This window comes from Saccostrea echinata, unplaced genomic scaffold (genome assembly GCF_033153115.1).
Source record: "Saccostrea echinata isolate AGI-Se365-2 ecotype Australia unplaced genomic scaffold, CSIRO_AGI_Sech_v1 ptg000006l, whole genome shotgun sequence".
Classification (NCBI taxonomy): Eukaryota; Metazoa; Mollusca; class Bivalvia; order Ostreida; family Ostreidae; genus Saccostrea; species Saccostrea echinata.
The window spans coordinates 14,792,470-14,810,173 of record NW_026889755.1 but is presented as its reverse complement, the minus strand read 5'-3'; the positions used below and the strand labels follow the sequence as shown (position 1 = coordinate 14,810,173).

General features: G+C 35.3%; 1 protein-coding gene across 1 annotated transcript in view; it reads right to left on the bottom strand.

The window, feature by feature from the left end:
* Window positions 1-3,090: 3,090 nt before the first annotated feature.
* Window positions 3,091-17,704, bottom strand: part of LOC133180425 (tudor domain-containing 6-like) — a 30,830-nt gene continuing 16,216 nt past the window's right edge. The window contains exons 18-25 of the mRNA XM_061314955.1: window positions 17,331-17,511; window positions 14,421-14,502; window positions 14,019-14,216; window positions 10,862-13,812; window positions 10,543-10,665; window positions 10,107-10,277; window positions 8,088-8,300; window positions 3,091-6,807 (exon numbers count right to left, since the gene is read on the bottom strand). Of these exons, the coding sequence (XP_061170939.1) occupies window positions 6,731-6,807; window positions 8,088-8,300; window positions 10,107-10,277; window positions 10,543-10,665; window positions 10,862-13,812; window positions 14,019-14,216; window positions 14,421-14,502; window positions 17,331-17,511 (3,996 nt within the window). The 3' untranslated portion in view covers window positions 3,091-6,730. The remainder of the gene's footprint in view (window positions 6,808-8,087; window positions 8,301-10,106; window positions 10,278-10,542; window positions 10,666-10,861; window positions 13,813-14,018; window positions 14,217-14,420; window positions 14,503-17,330; window positions 17,512-17,704) is intronic.

The following is a 17,704-nucleotide window of genomic DNA, read 5'->3' as shown; positions in this document are numbered from 1 at the left end:
CGAATGTACGAATTATTTATAGTTTAAATGTCCAGTCAAACCGACGATTTGGTCGGCTGACCACAGCTTGACGGACTACAGAGTAACGCACTTAATTAAGAAAATGTCACATTATTGCATTAAAATACCTTGTAAAATTGTAATATTTAGGTCTGTTTATCTTAACAGTTACAAAAAATAGCAACTTCACATAAATGATAAACATCAGTGTGTAAACTAATTTGGAACAGTTAATGGAAATGCATGATAGCATCATCATTGGAAGAATTGCTTTCGCTTTCGGTGCAATAGAAACCAAATTGAAATATGAAATATGGAGATAACGAACAGTATTCAAGCTCAAAAGTCCATTCAAACAATACAAATCAGGAGCAGGGCAAACATCAGAGGTGGGATCAGGTGCCATGGAGGAGTGAACATCCCCTGCTTAATTTATGTCATATTTTCATTTTAAGTCATATTAATAAAGAAGTATCCACAGGTGGTGTAGATTCAAATTTGTTCAAATCATGACCCCTAGGGGTAGGGCGTGACTCGAAGTTTTACATAGGAATATAGAGGAAATATCTTCAAAAATCTTCTTCTCAATAATAACTAAGCCATTATTAGTCATATTTATACAGAAGCAACCTTAGGTACTGTAGAATTAAGTTTGTTCAAATTATGACCCCCCAGGGTCAAAGTTTTACATAAGAATATATAGGAATCACCTTGAAAAAAATCTTCTGCTTGAGAACAGCAAAGCCATGATTAGTCATTTGATTATAGAAGCATCCTCAAGTAGTGTATCTTTCTGCTCAAGAACAGCAAAGCCACGATTAGTAATATTGATATGGAAGCATCCTGAGGTAGTGTAAAGTAGTGTAAATTCAAGTTTGCCCCCCTAAGCTTTTCAATATCTAAATGATTTCTGCTTTTTCTAAGCTAATGTGCGCAGGTGAGCGATGTGGCCCATGGGCCTCCTGTTTATAGTTTCCGGGGCTCTCTCCATTTTTACAAGCGTTTTCTCGTTTCTTTGAGTTAAAATGCACATATATACATCATTTTAAAATCGTGGATATATGACCCAGAGATAGCAGATTCATAGAAAAACGTGTAAAAATGTCAAATTTTGTACCAAATGAATCATCTAGCCATATTTCAAGGCATATCATAGCAAATAAGACACAATATTTACCATTCCTATTTCACTATTTTACATCAAATGAATGCTAAAATATCACATCTGTAATACAGCTCAATAATTTTCACTTCTCAAGTACGCCTAGATTCCTGCCGTATGCCGCCCCTCGTTCTTAATGGTTCTAATGTTTCTTTAGAGTTATTTTAATTTTTTTTATTTAGTTCCATGCCAAACTTTGATCCCCTTCTGTGGTGCCACACAACCCCGGAAGCATGAGTGGAACAGTTTAGAATCTATTCCTTCACACAAGTTTTATCTTTTCCAGTGGTTCCTGAGAAGAGGCTTACCGAAGATTTTTCTTATATATTTCAATGTAAAACTTTCATCCCTTATCCTGAACCCAATTTTACACAAAGGGGTCAAGATTTGAACAATTTTAAAAGAATCTATACTTCCTCAGGAAGTAGGGGTGCAACGATACACCTCACGATACGATACGTATCACGGTATTCAGTTCACGATACGATACGTATCACGATACATGACAAGGTTAAAAAGTCTTTCAAGTTTGTCATATTTTTTAAACTTGACAGGGTTATACAAAATGTTCATATTTTTAAATAATAATTAAAATAACATTTTGTTAACTTGAATTGGATTGTTAGGTAGATCTTTGAGTTGTGACATTCTAAACCAATGATGAACATTTACAGGGAACTACGGGGACCTTTCCTAATAATCTTCCTTTTAAATTGGAATGAAAAAGGAAGACATTCATTCTTTTATTCCTTTTATTTACGTAGAAAACCAGTTGTCATATTTCTTGTGTTAATACGTTTTAGTCAACAAGACAGCGAATTTTCATCGAAATACACACATGATGGAATATCGTGTATTACCAAAGAATACGTTTATAGATCTAAAGGGTTTATCATTTGTCTTAACATCTATAACTTATAATCACATTAAGTCCTTCTCCGTGTTAAATCTGAGGTCTGTAAGATGCTGGGGATGAGTTTAACTGCCATAAATGCGTTATCGGCGACCTCACGTTTTGCGCGGAAGCAATGTTGAAATAGTAAAGAAGGAAATAAAACGGACAAAACGGATAATTCTGGACCGATTGAACTGAACCGCGATATCAGTTTAGCGTATCATGAATTGAACCGTGAAAAAATATACCGCGATATACCGTCAAACGGTTTATCGTTGCACCCTTATCAGGAAGCTTCCGTGTAAGTTTCACCTTTTCTAGCCAAGTGATTCTTGAGGTAAAGATTTTAAAGACTCTTCTTAATAGTACGTTTATATTTCATTCCCCCATTATTGCCCCACTTTACACCAAGGGATCATGATTTGAACAATATAGAATCACCACTTCCTAATGAAACTTCCACATAAGTTTCACCTTTCTTGCCCAGTGGTTTTTGAGGAGATTTTAAGATTTTTCTTATACATTTCAATGTATAACTTTCATCCTCTATTAATGCGATCAGGAAAAGTTCACTTACTAATAGACAGATTGACAAATGAAGGACAATGGGTGATCAGAAGAGCTTACTTGCGCTTTCAGCTCAGTGAGCTAAAAATCCAAGAGACTTGGTTGAAGTCATAACTTTCAGTTAAAAAAACACAGTATTGGAAAGGATAGTGGCGTTTTATTTTCAGTCTATAACTTTCAAAGCAAGCATATGAACATTTCAAATGGTACATGTATTGGATCATTAAAATTAACACAGTAATTCAGTTTAAGAGTTTGTCTATTCAGTAAACTTCAGAGATTGGGCTTCACTCATCAAAATTTAAGAATTAATAAGTGGAATCTTTGACCTTTTACTAACATTTAAGAAGAGAAAATGCTGAAGGTTAGTAATCTGTAAATGTTTCCATGGTGTCAGCTTTTTCACTTTCCAAGATAACTTGGCACATATACAATTAGCATTTTATATCATTGTATGACCATACACAAATAACATTAGAGATGCCAAACCGTAAAAATTTCAAACTTCCACAAAGAACATGGGTTAAAGGTTGGACGATTGAAGAAGTTAGACATGTAATAGCTAACATGGACATACATCTAACATGACAAGCATACACTGAATAGTATTTCTACTCTATGTACTCTACCATATTTTTGGGCTATTAGGGTCCTTGTCCCCAGACTAAGAATATCTTCTAAATACATGTGTATACTTTTTGGTTTAAAAATATGTGATCAAGAACCCACCGTACATGAAAAGTACAATTATATGTCAAAACTTTTGACTTCTTTAATGGTGATATACATGTACCATAGTTTAAGGTTGCTACAACTTTCTGTAAAATGTTTTGTTCAATACAATTTTATTACTTTCTAATGATAAAAGCATTGCTTTGAAAACACAGTGCAAACAGAAAACTGAACAAGGCTTTTCCATGAACCTATCCTTTTTCACCTTATACCCCCATGTTCATTATGTTACAAATTCCACTTAAATGTTTTCTTTCCATAATCTGTTTTCCCCTAAAATACAGCATTCTGATATGCAAAAAGTGAAAACTTTACAAATTCTCATTCTTACATTTTTTAACAAACAGTTTAACATGTATATTTGGTAAATGAAATAAATGTATTAACATATTTTGACACCCACAAATAACTCACTTCAATATTCTAGATGGTAACAAATCAGGGCATTCGTTTTGATTGCAAAAGAAATATTTACCAAATTTTCAAATACAGTCTGTTGCAAAAGAAAGAAAATTATTTAATATCAATACATGTACATGTTCTATGTTAGACAATCACTCAACTGCCAAGTTATCAAGAGAGTAATGCAATGTAATTTTAACACACATGCACATAAAAAAAATACTTATTCCCAACAGATTAACAAGACATACCATACACATATAATTTTCTGTTGTACATACATGTACATGTATTTTTTTTCATTACATGTATAACATGTGTCAAACTGCATTCAAACATCTGGTGGTCAACCAATGATAAAGAAGATACAATAATATTCTGCAATTAAGCTACTGTACAGAAAAAAAATGCACAGGGGTATTTCTTTTTCCTAACTGGCAAGACATAATGTACAGAATATTTTTATCTTTTTTTTTTAATTTCCATTCTGAACTTCATCATTTTTAATTATTTGTACAAGCATATAAGGTTTGATACAAATATATTAAGTTTCTTGAAATTGAGATATCACTAATTCAAATAAAGTAAGGTCAAAGGAAAAGTCCAGGTCAAAAAAATAAAATGTTTATGAAGTTAAATAGCTCTCATCAATATGTATCAGCATATGAAGTTTGATAAAAAAAATATCTTGAATAGTTTCTTTGAAACTAAGCTTAACAAAAATTTAAGAAAAGTGAAGTCAAGGTAATAAAATGTTGAAAATTGAATAGTTCTCACTAGAGGCCTGTTCAACAGAGCAATGTTTGCGAGTACACACGAACATTTCTGTTAGAGGGATAAGGAATTTAAGCAAGCACTCATGAATGCTCACTCTGTTGAACAGGCCTCAGTATGTATCAGCAAGTAAGGTTTGGTAAAAATGTTTGAGCCTGAGCTATACACTAACTTAAGAAAAGTGAGGTCAAGGTCAAAGGAAAGGTCAAAAAATGCTAATGCAGTTGAATAGCCCTCATCAGTGTTTATCAGCATATGAAGTTTAATTAAATATCTTGAATAGTTTCTTTGTAACTAAGCTAAATGCAAAGTGTGATGGAAGGACAGACAAAAGGACAGACATGACAAACACTATATACCCTAGCCATATTCATGGCATATTCATGGCGAGGCATAAAAATGTACCAGTATCTGCTGGGAACTTGGAAATGTTGTCACTGACAATGCAACAAGAGGACATCAAAGAATAAGTGGAATATTTCACTTAATGCAAGTGACATTTTTATGTGGCCAACTCATCCATGAGAGCAGTTTGGCAAAGAGTACCAAAAGATACCATCGAAGGGAAAAAGACCAATCATTAAAGAATCATTAGGGGAGACACAGAAATATAAGGAATTATTTACTTCTTCAAAGAATTTGACAACTCCTTGATAAAAGTTTCCTTGATAAAAGTTTCTAGAAAATCTCCCGAGGAGAATGACCCTCATTGTGTGGTATTTTTCACTGGAGAAGAACTGGAACTGGAAATATGTGGAATATTTCACTTGTTCTCTATTTGACAAAGCAGAACAATAGCCAACTCCATTTAAGAAAAGAGTGTTCAATAAGATGTAAGAGGCATCCCCATTTTAGCGTAAATATGAATATTTTGAAAAATACTGCATTAAAGGAAATATTGGATTAAAGGAAATGTATTCAGCCATCTGGAAATAAAATACAGTAACTTCTTTTTATGGACATCAAGAATGAGGTTAACATGTATAATGTTTAACTCCCTGTTCTTTTCATGTTTGGGGCCTTGCGACCATCAGTACTATTTCTCTGCATATACCTGACGTGGGTAACAAACTCCAACACATGCTGTTTATACATAACACAGGACTGCATATGCAGGTTCTTCACTTTTGGAGAAACAAAATTCTTGTTTTTTTAACAAGACTTTTTTTCTTGAAAGGATGGAGAACTATTTTTATCTGGCCACCTATTATAATATTATTTATCAACTTGATTTCATCAAAGAATACATTGTACTTCATGTAACAAAACAAAAAATCCTTCTAAATTTTAGAAAAAAAATCATTTCCTCAAAAGATACAGTTCACAAAATCTTCAACATACATATAATTACTCTAAATAAAATAAAAGGCATTTCTTCAATGCTTATTTAACAAATTTCAAAACTTTGCTTCCTTGGCAAGTTTCAAAAGGAAAATGCAACATAATATATGTCACTTTCCAACATCTTTCAATATCTGTGCACTCAGACCTCAAAAATACATTGTTAATGAAATAACGAAGTAATTGAAAAGTTTCAGCAAATAAGCAACTTCAACAATTCAGCATTGGAGATACATGTAATAGCTCTCAAAAGATTCATGTACATATGCTCAAATATGAAAACAAACTCTTCTCCAATTTGTTACCAATTGATCATAAATTGTAATATACTGAACATTGGTTCAGAAAATCATGAACAAAATGCATATTTACATAATTACATGTATAAAGCTGAAAATAACTAATCAGTAGTTATTTTTCTAGACAACACAATGAAAATCAATGGGTTTCTATTAAGTACATCAAACAAAAAGTGATACACAAGAAACCAAACTCAACGTGACCTTTCTCTTGGAAACCCTCTGAACAAGAAGTAGACCTCTGTATATTGCAAACTTTAAAATGGTAGGTCATACATTGGCTTGTACCTGTTTATATTTCAATATGTACAAGGCATAATGTTCTATTATAAGTTTGTCTAGGCCTTCTATGGGCTTTATTTCTTAATTATCCAATAAAGGTAAGTCACAGAACAACTTTGACATACAAGTTCTGCTTAATTCAGAACTTTTATAGTAATTGTTAATGTCATTTTGAATATCAGAATCTTCATACTTAATTTTTCTTTAAAAAAAAAAAAAAAGAAGAAAAAGATTAAGTTGTTTAAGCAAATATAAAACATGCTACTGTCCCCGTCCTTACTTCTTTGGGGCGAGTTTCTTTAACTGAGCTTGGAGGGCGGCAATCTGTTGCTGAATGGCTGCTGCTTGATCATCTGTCAACATCAAATTATAAAATAATCAATAACAAATATTACTATAAAACAATACAGCAACAATGCATAAAGCAAGTCATTTTTTGTCAACAAAACTCAAGAGTTTACTTTATTTGAACACAAGTTGGAGCTCTGGAGCCAGATTTTTTAAAATAAAACAACTCAAACACAAGTATTGCAAAATTAGGTCAAGAACACTCTCTCACTTTTATGAGCATTGATAAGAAAAAAAAAGGCAGAAAACTAAGTGAAGCAGAGTGTTTTGTCAAATTTCATCTAAAAAATTATTTTTCCTGAATAATGTAAAAATTAAAATAATTGTAATGAACACGTAATTGATCTTTATGATTTAAACTGATCTTTTTATGAAGCTGACTGATATAAAGGACTTGTGTTCTTGCTTTTTGATTACAGAGTTGTGTTTGGGCTCATACCTGATGTCAACCAAACTCAACATTATTGTTAATTAATAAATCAAATACACCCCCAGAAGATAAAACTCTCAATTTTCTTTTTTACTTTGCAGCTATTTTTACTTTCCGTGAACTTTCCCTATAAATTCATTTTCAAAACAACTCTCTCGACCAAACCCCCGTCTTTGTTGAAAGCCAACAAATATTTCTAGGTAGCACATTTATATATTTATCATTTATCTTATTATTTATATATAATTATGAACTATTTCAGCCATTAACAATGATTGGGAAGGGCTTGAGCCACGCACCAATGTTGCACTGAAGTGAAAATAGCGCATTAAATCAAACATTGGTGGTGCCAAGGTGTGCATTCAAATTTTAGCAATGTTAGTTTGAAATATATATTTCGTATGACTTTCTTGCTTGTTTTGCTTTCATTTTAATACAACAAATCTCAATGGTTAAAACCTGGCAAAAACTGCCTCCTGTTACATGAAGCGTTTTATTTAAAACAACAAAGGTACATTACCTCACTCATTTCCAATATTTAATAGAAATTTTGATGTTATTGATCCAAAATACAAGAAAATTATATTGTTCACAGATTTCTTTAAATGTGTTACACTGCATACGTGAAAAATAAAATTTGGTTAATAAAGAAAAGGGTTTCCTTTTGTATTTCACATTTGTTTGTCATTTCGTTTTTTTCTTAAAATGGCCTATCAAAATATATAGATGGCCCATTCATTTTCAAAATGGCCCATTAAAAAAGATTTGACATTTGCACCATAGTCCCATTGACCTTGATGGCCTTCCCAATTCCTGCATTAAAACCCAATAAATCAAAGGAATGCAGTTAAATACCTTCACTGGACTTGGATTGTGCTACACCACAGGATACCAAGTATTCTGCTACATCAATATCCTCACTGTAGTCGTCCTGTCCCGGCCTAATTAGCCACAGAACAAAGGTGTCCCCACTACGATCCTTTAGACGAGCATACAAAGCATGGTCTACAAACTGGTTTAGTTTTTCACTAGCACTGTTAGACCACAGTCCCTCTGGGGCTGAAATACCTGTCATAATACATACAACAAGTATGAACAATTCAAAGTTTTAGAAACAGGAACAAGGAAAAATTCCAAGATCTATATATTTTTTGACTGATTTAAGGTAGGTCGCGGGTTTACTGCATAAAAAATCTTACGAGAAAACATATCCTGAAAATTTGATATAATGTTCCTTAGAATTTATAGCATTTTATCTGTTATTTTTATTAAATTTGTCTTCGTAGTTTTAATGCTGTATTACTGTAAACACGGTATAGTTTAAAGTACTATTTTTACGCTTTACTATTGAAATATATATAGAAAAATGACGTTTTTTAGCCAATTGTGCGAAAAGAGTTTTTTGAAAAAAAAGGTTGGATAACTTTTTTAAAGACGTAGACAAATTAGTCAGGAATTTCAAAATATCCAGATGAGGTAAAATTAAAACTATTGAGATAAAAAAAATCAACCTGTCTTCTCGCTAGTTTTTTGCTAAATATTTTCAAAGTTTGCTTAAATTATATTGCCAAAATGTTGCGCTTATGACGTCATGTGTTGAACATAATCACGTTTATTTACAAGTATAAATATCTTTACATTTGGAATATGCAAGATCTAAAAGGTGACATAGTTGTATTCATCATTTCACTTAATGCGGAAACATGTTAGAATGACCAGCAACTTATTTACACTAATCTTCTGAAATTCATATTCTGCCCAAAAAGTCAGAATGAACTGTATATTAATCATTTCTCTCGTATTACAATAAACATGCAGTGACAACACATGGCGAGTGATAAAATTTTAGTTCATTTTATTTTTAGGATGTGAATTCATGTTCAGTAAGATTTCAGACATAACAACGAATTTGATCACTTCATTCAAAAACATCCCAATACTGAGAAAAATGGGGTGGGGGATTACCGGCAATGTTCTTTCTATATTGGTCGCAAGCTGGTATATAGCCCTAACTCTCGAATATTTCTTAATTTCGATACTCAAAATGTAAAACACTTGCATTTAGCTTATACACAGAGAGCTTTTCTTATATAGATAAAAAATGTACTTGATACTTGTTTACAGTGTCATATAGGTCTGATAGTAGGGGTGTTTGTTTAAATTTATTTTTTAAATGCATTTCACAATTTGTTAGCCTGTATATACCTAGTGACTACACGAGATTCAATTACAAAATAAACAAATGATAATTATGATGATTGAAATAATAATAATAAATAACAGGAAAATACATGTACTGTAATTAAATTTCATCCGTTTTTAGTGTTGAGGATTGATTTCATCCTGAAAAAGTTTTGCCCTGGGTGCGCACATACAACCCTTCAAGTTTTTGGCTAAGAAATTTACGATAATTTTCTTTTTGCATACCATAACTTTTACGCTGACTCATTTTGATTGACTTTTAGCAGTTTAGTAACACTTACAATATAAATTATTCCTTTCATTTGGTATCGTATTAGTTTTTTCTAAGACATAACACATAATCACATCAGAATTTAGACTGTCATTTAATAATACCCAATCTTGGTTCATACATGTAAGAGGTTTATGTACAATAGCATGCGCGTTGAATTAATCTACTTGATTCGTACCTGTAGACTATTTATGAAGTTATTTACAGAGAATTATACGGGAAACAACGCAACATCGCCTTTGTGACGTAACTGACGTCATAATCAAAAGTGCACAAAACAACCACTCGAATCGTTGAAATTGTGTACCAAAATTGATGACAAAAGCAAACCCGCAACCTATCTTAAGCCTTTGAAATTTTTACATGGTTTTGAGTATACGTAGAACCTATGTTAAATTTACCATGTAGTGAGCATTTAAAAGCCAGAATGGGAGGTTCCATGAAGTCTGGTTTCATTGGACGTAGCTGGTTGGCAGGTAGTATGGCTCTATTTCCAAAGTCCACATATTGTAGGCTGTAGGTTCCATTAGGAAACGTTTCCGTTATAACACTCCTATACCATCCCCCATCAGCTGTAAACAAAATGAGAAATCTTTATTTTATGAATGTAACACATCCCTCCCTTCAATCTTTTTTGTGCAGTTGAATATTCTCTTCCTGAGAATGTGTACTATAGGACATACACTTAATCTTTCAAGATGCAAGTTCATTCAAAAGCAAATCACATTATATCAGACACTGCATCTAAAAGCATTGGAAAAAGTTTTTTAAACACATTTTACAGTTAATTACAAGTATAATGTGATTTCTATGTATACAACATTATTTAGCACTTACATTCACATAGGCTGTAGAAAGCACAGCACATGTCCCCCACGATGTACTTATGGTTTGGATCATGAGGCTCTGTCTCACAATATATCATCACAGCCTGCATCATGGTCGCCAGTTTACCCACAGCTAAAAGTCAAGATATTACAGGTGTGTCAGTTAAGTCAGACTCTCATGTCAATTAACAAATGCACATGGTTCATAGAAATTTATGACAGATAAATCAAACAAACTTTTCTGCACTGTTATACATTTAATAAACAACACATTCTTACTGTATTAATTGATGTACTGTATGATAAGAAGAGAGACATTGTATACCAACCTTCTTCATCAGCAATTTGACAGAAGAATTCTTCAGGAGAATCAATGGAGGTAATGATCACCTGGAATTCTTCACTCTGAGGTTCAACCTTGGACATGTCACTGAAGCGAATGTTCACACTTTTCCCTGCCCCTGGGGAACCCCCTCTGTTTCCATCCCCTGAAGGACCTCCCGATGCTGCTATTCCAGGGGAATTCCCAGCTGCTGTAGCTCCTTTGGAAGCTTGTGGTGACCCAGCAGAGAGCTTAGACAGGGCTATCGACTGACGCACATGCTCATTGACATTTTCACCTCCGTCAGTGAAGAGGATTATCTCATGAAGCTCAACTTCTACCCTGACAACCTGTAAATGCAGGAGGTTGTTTGCGACAAGGTTAATAAACTGATGCAATGCCTGCTCAGATTCCTTTTCTCCAATGTCCGCAAGCCTACAATGAATAGTAAAATTTGGCACAGACAAGAGGGACGGGTCAATTTGTCTAATGTCCACAGGGGTGTTCAAATCCACATTTCCATAATCAATGAAGTACACTTTGAAGGCGGATTCACCTAAGACCTCCAAAACTTTGGCTCTGTACCATTTTCCATCTTCTGAAAATTTGGCTAGAACAATTTCATCTTTTACAGGCTGATAGGGTGAGGAAGATTTCTCGACAAAGTTTTTCAATTTTTCTTCAAGAACAGATAACTCTTCCCTGTAAGATTGACCTACTAATAACAAGTAAAAAGAGTGGAGACTGTCCACTTCCTGAAAGATACAGGGTTCTTTTGTGCTACCAACTGGCAAGATGCGAGGAAAGAATGAGGTCGATAACTTTTTCAGCTGTTCTACAACGTCCTCTTGATCAGTAGTAATATGTACCTCATAAACACTTCTCTCCTTTCCAAGAGCCTTGATGTAACTCAGTGTATTTTTTACAGCCGCATCAAATTTTTCTAGAATCAATGGAGAGCTCTGGTTATCGATGCTTGTCAATTTACAGTGAATGGCTTGTTTTGGCAAGTATAGAAAAGAGTCATCGGCCTTGCGGATCTGATCCTTTTGAACAGTGTGGACATTTCCATAGTCGACAAACTGCACATTATAGGAGGAGTTTTCAATGTGTAGTACTTCAGCTCTTAACCACTGACCAGTCTCAAAAAACTGGCAGCATACCTGCTCTCCTACTGCAGGAAGATAAGGCTCTGTGATGCCTACACAGTAGGTGTCAATTTTTTGGAGTAAACTGTTGAATTTTTCACAACTCTCTTCTGTATAGTAATGGGCATAGAAGGAATTGACACTGTTAACATGTGTGACAAGAAAAGGGAGTTTTCCTCCATCCACTGGCATGTCAAATTCAGGAATTCTTGGTCTGCTTTGGGGAGCCTCTACCACTGCCGACTTTCTGCTTGAAGAATTACCTACAAGGACGTCATTTACACAGAAGCCATCTTGGGTGTACAATTTTATGTCATACAGTTTATTGTTTTCAGACAAGGCTTGAAAGTAAAGAATTTTGGACACTGTAAGTTCAGCAAACTTTGATTTAAGGTCATCTGACAGAGGTGTCCGGACTGCTAGTCTGCAGTGAACTGCTAGGCATGGCAGCTGTACGTATTCCGATTTTAATTTCCGGACTTCATTGGATGTGACTTGTTCCTTATTTCCATAGTCTACAAATAATACAATGTAGGAATCCTGTTCCATCTTCTCTACTACTCGTGCTCTGTACCATTTACTGTCTACAGAAAACAATGCACAAACATCTTCACCAACTTCAGGTTGATATGGTGTTGGTTCTTTACTCAAATTTTGCAGTTCTGTCATCAAGTTTTCAAGTGCCTGGACTTCATTGATTTGTAAATAAAATGAATCAAAACTATTAAATTCTGTCATTGTACATTCGACCTGGGTTCCATCCACAGGAATAGGAGCCTCCTCGAAGTGGATCTTGGTGTACAATACTGTCTCTTTTGCTTTAGGACTAGAACTGGTCACTGCTGGGCTTGCTTGTGAGGAAAACATATTTACAATTGTTTCGTTAACATTACTACCATCCTCCAGCAGAATATCTACTTCTAATGGGTCCACTTTACTTGGACCTCTCAGTTTCACATGTACTTTACAGTTGTACAAGCTACCAAATGTCTGAAGCACTTCTGGAGTTTCCATTGACTTGGTCACTGATGCTAACTTGCAATGAATGCTTTGGTGTGGGTAATTGACCAAGGCTGGATGAAATCTTCTCACGGCATTTTTGGTCACTGTTTCCACATTGCCAAAATCTGTATACAATAAAACAACCTCATCACCAGATATTCCCAACACTTTAGCCCTGTACCAGCGCCCATCGTCAGAGAACTTCCCAAATACCATTTCTCCAACCTTTGGTGTATATGGCACAGAATTCCTGGAGCAGATCTCTGCTATTTCACTCATAATTCTTTCAATGTTGTTGCTGGCAGACTGGACATAAAATGAAAAGAGAGATGTGATGTACATTATGACACAGGTAACTGGAGTCCCATCTCCTGGCAAGGTTGAAGACTTTATATCTTCTGCCATTACAGGAGCAGATACCATAGCCTGTGCTAAAAACCTTGAAATTGCCACAGACACAAGTTCCTCCTGATCAGTTAAGAAATCCACAATTGCTTTATCTCTTCTTCTGCCCTTGTAAATCATAGTGAGCACTTTGGGATCATTTTTGTGTGTAAGTTCATTAAATAACTCGTTCGCTCTTGCTGCTCCTTCTGGGTCCATCTCTACCAGTTGGCAGTGAACACAGAAAGGTGGCCTCTCCTTGCAGAGACTGGTGGCCTGCTTGAGATCACTGAAAGGAACCAGTTCAGTGTTTCCAAAATCAATGAAATAAATCTTTGCCTGCTGGTTGGACAGGCTGAGGACTTCAGCTCGGTACCAATTGCTGTCATATAGGCCATACACCAGCTCCCCAACTCCTTTAGGGCTGCAATTAAAATAAAGGTCAACTGTTACAATATTACAATTCATCATTCACCTCTGCTCCATTGAACCTTCTAAACCCCTCCCCCTCCAACCCCTTTCTTAGAATTTTATACTAGTCTGATATAAAAAGGAGTTCATAACTATGACAGGTTCATAAAAACCCCCACCTGATTATGTAGTACAACTGAACATGTACAGCATACTCACTGATAGTGATCTGTCTGTATAGCCATACATTCCTCATTGACTTTGGCGCAGTATGGAGTCATGGATTTTTCAAGATCCTCTACTTTTTGGACGTAAAAGTCTAGTGGGCTGTCCCTCTCAGCTATTAACACATCGTATTTCTGGCCACTGATCCAGTCTTCCATTTTATCTTCTATTTCTTTGGCATCAATACATATACTGTGGAAGAAACGGACAAATTAAAATTCCTATAATCAAAATCCAAACTTCCTCATCTTTCAGTCAGTTTAATTTCAACAAATTCTCCTTTATTTCATATGAAAAAAAAATGCACATGTAATGTGGTAGTATGAAATGCAGTTTCCTTGATCATTTAAATCATCTTTATGTTTTAAACTTTAAGGTCAGTCTTTATATACATACAACTGTGGCCCTGAAGACTGTTTGTTCTGGCTTTTTTTGGATGCTAGGCCGGAGTCTATAAGGGTCTCGCTGACATCTTGTCCTGTGAACAAAAATCAATATCTAAATGCATTTCTCTGAAAACACACAGAGATGCAGAAAAAAGCCCCACTGCTTTTCATATACTTGACACAAATGATTCTCTTTCTTATCTATAAGAAAAACTGAAAAGCAATAAAAAACAAGAGGCCCATGGGCCACATCGCTCACCTGAGAACTGTGGCTAGGAAAAAAAGCAAAAATCAGTTCAGTATTAAAAATCCTAAATGCATTTAAGTGGTCCCTACCTAACCCAAAAATGGGAGGGGGGGGGGGGGGTGTCCTGATTTGAAAAAATTGAATTTACACTAAGGATGCTTACATATTTCTTTGACTAACTGTGGCTTTTGTCTACAGGTTTGAACTTTCATTGTGGCCCCTCCCTACCCCTGGGGGTCATGATTTGAACAAACTTGAATCTACACTACCTGAGAATGCTTCCATATAAATATGACCAATCATGGCTTTGTTGTTCTTGAGAAGAAGATTTTTGAAGATTTTTCCTATATACTCCTATGTAAAACTTTGATCTTCCATTGTGGCCCCATCCTACCCCTGGGGGTCATGATTTGAACAAACTTGAATGTACACCACCTAAGATTGCTTCCATATAAATATGACCAATCATGGCTTCGCTGTTCTTAAAAAGATTTTTGAAGATTTTTTCTATACATTCCTATGTAAAACTTTGATCGCCCATTGTGGCCCCACCCTAGCCCCGGGGGTCATGAATTGAACAAACTTGAATCTAAACCACCTGAGGATACTTCCATATAAATATGACCAATCATGGCTTTGCTTTTCTTGAGAAGAAGATTTTTAAATATTTTTCCTATATATTCCTAAGTAAAACTTTTATCATCCATTGTGGCCCCACCCTACCCCCAGGGGTCATGATTTGAACAAATTTGAATCTAATCTACCAGATGATGATTCCACACGAGTTTCATCTTTCCTGGCCCATTAGTTCTTGAGAAGAAGATTTTTAAAAGATGCCATTAATTTTTCACTATTTTGTAATAATCCCCCCTTGGAAGAGGGCATGCCCTTCATTTGAACAAACTTGAATCCCCTTCACCCAAGGATACTCTGTGCCAAGTTTGGTTGAAATTGGCCCAGTGGTTCGTGAGAAGAAGATGAAATTGTGAAAAGTTAATGACAACGACAGACAACGGACAAATTTTGATCAGAAAAGCTCACTTGAGCCTTCAGCTCAGGTGAGCTAAACAAGAAGCCCATGGGCCACATCGCTCACCTGAGCACATTGGCAAGGCAAAAGCACAAATCAGTTCAGTATTGAAAAGATTACGGGGGTGGGGGTGGGGGGGGGGGGGGGGGGCTTGAATTTTAAACTACCTGATGATGCTTTCATGTCAATATAACAAATGGCTTTGTTGTACTTGAAAGGATTTTTAAAAAAAATTCCCATATATTCTTTTGTAAAATTTGATCACCCATTGTGGCTCCTCCCTATCCCAGGGGTCATCATTTGAACAAACTTGAATCTACACTTCCTGAGGATGCTTCCATATCAATATGACTTAACATAGCTTTTCTGTTCTTGAGAAGAAATTTTTTTCTATATGTTCTTATGTAAAACTTTCGATCCCCCTATTGGGACCCACCCTACCCTCGGGGATCATCATTTGAACAAAATTGAATTTCCACTACCTGAGGATGCTTCCATATCAAAATGACTAAACATGATTTTCATTTCTTGAGAAGAAGAAATTTTCCTATATGTTCCTATGTAAAATTTTCGATCCCCCATTATGGCCCATCCCTATCCCCTGGGGTCATCATTTTAACAAACTTGAATCTACACTACCTGAGGATGCTTCCATATCAAAATGACAAATCATGGCTTTGCAGTTCTTCATCAGAAGATATCTTCCTATATATTTCTATTTCAGACTTTTATCCTCCATTGTGGCCCCACCCTACCCCAGGGAGTCATGATTTGAACAAACTTGAATCTACACTACCTGAGGATACTTCCACATAAATATGATCAATCAGGGCTTTGCTGTTTTTGAGAAGAAGATTTTTAAAGATTTTTTCTATATATTTCTATGTAAAACTTTGATCCTCCATTGTGGCCCCGCCCTACCCCCGGGGGTCATGATTTAAACAAACTTGAATCTACACTACCTGAGGATGCTTCCATATAAATATGACTCATCATGGCTTTGCTGTTATTGAGAAGAAGATTTTTAAAGGTTTTTCCTATATATTTCTATGTAAAACTTCGATCCTCCACTGTAGCCCCGCCCTACCCCCGGGGGTCATGATTTGAACAAACTTGAATCTACACTACCTGAGGATGCTTCCACATGAGTTTCATCTTCCCTGGCTTTGTGGTTCTTGAGAAGAAGATTTTTAAAAGATGCACTTAATTTTTCACTAATTCTTTATTATCTCCCCTTGAAAGAGGGCGTGGCCCTTCATTTGAACAAACTTGAATCCCCTTCACCCAAGGATACTTTGTGGCAAGTTTGGTTGAAATTGGCCCAGTGGTTTTTGAGAAGAAGTCGAAAATGTGAAAAGTTTACAGACGGACGGACTGACAGACAGACAGACGGACAGACGGACTACAGACAAAATGTGATCAGAAAAGCTCACTTGAGCCTTCGGCTCAGGTGAGCTAAAAACACTCTACAAGCCTACATAAAATATTCATATTATGATAAACACCTATTATTTTACAAAGAAAGAAGTTAAGTATCAATTAAGTCAATGCCACAGAGGCCATTTATTCAAGTCTACATAGCAGCTAGGTTAGCTATTATAATCTTCAATGCAGCCCAGGTATGGACCAAAACTTTATCTTACCATTGGCATCCAGCACTTTAATCAAGATCAGATCTTCATCTTTTCCAGTACAGGTCACCTTGTACATCCTCCCACATTCCATGGTGGGTGGCAGCAGTTCTTTAGTTTTGTCTACTGCCTGCTGGCTCCAAAATTTGGAGTCCATATGAGGAACTACTCCATCCAAAGTGCACACTATTGCCTGAAGTATATGAATTTTATTAATACATATTCTAGCTCCATGACAATGTAATGCTTACAAAACTTTACAGGCAAGTTTTTTTCACAAAGTTTACTCATGAAATTATAAGTAAGCATTTGTTTCTGGTTTGACAAGTAAACCTACTCACAACCTTAAAATACTCTTTGTAGATCATTCAAATTTAAGGTATATA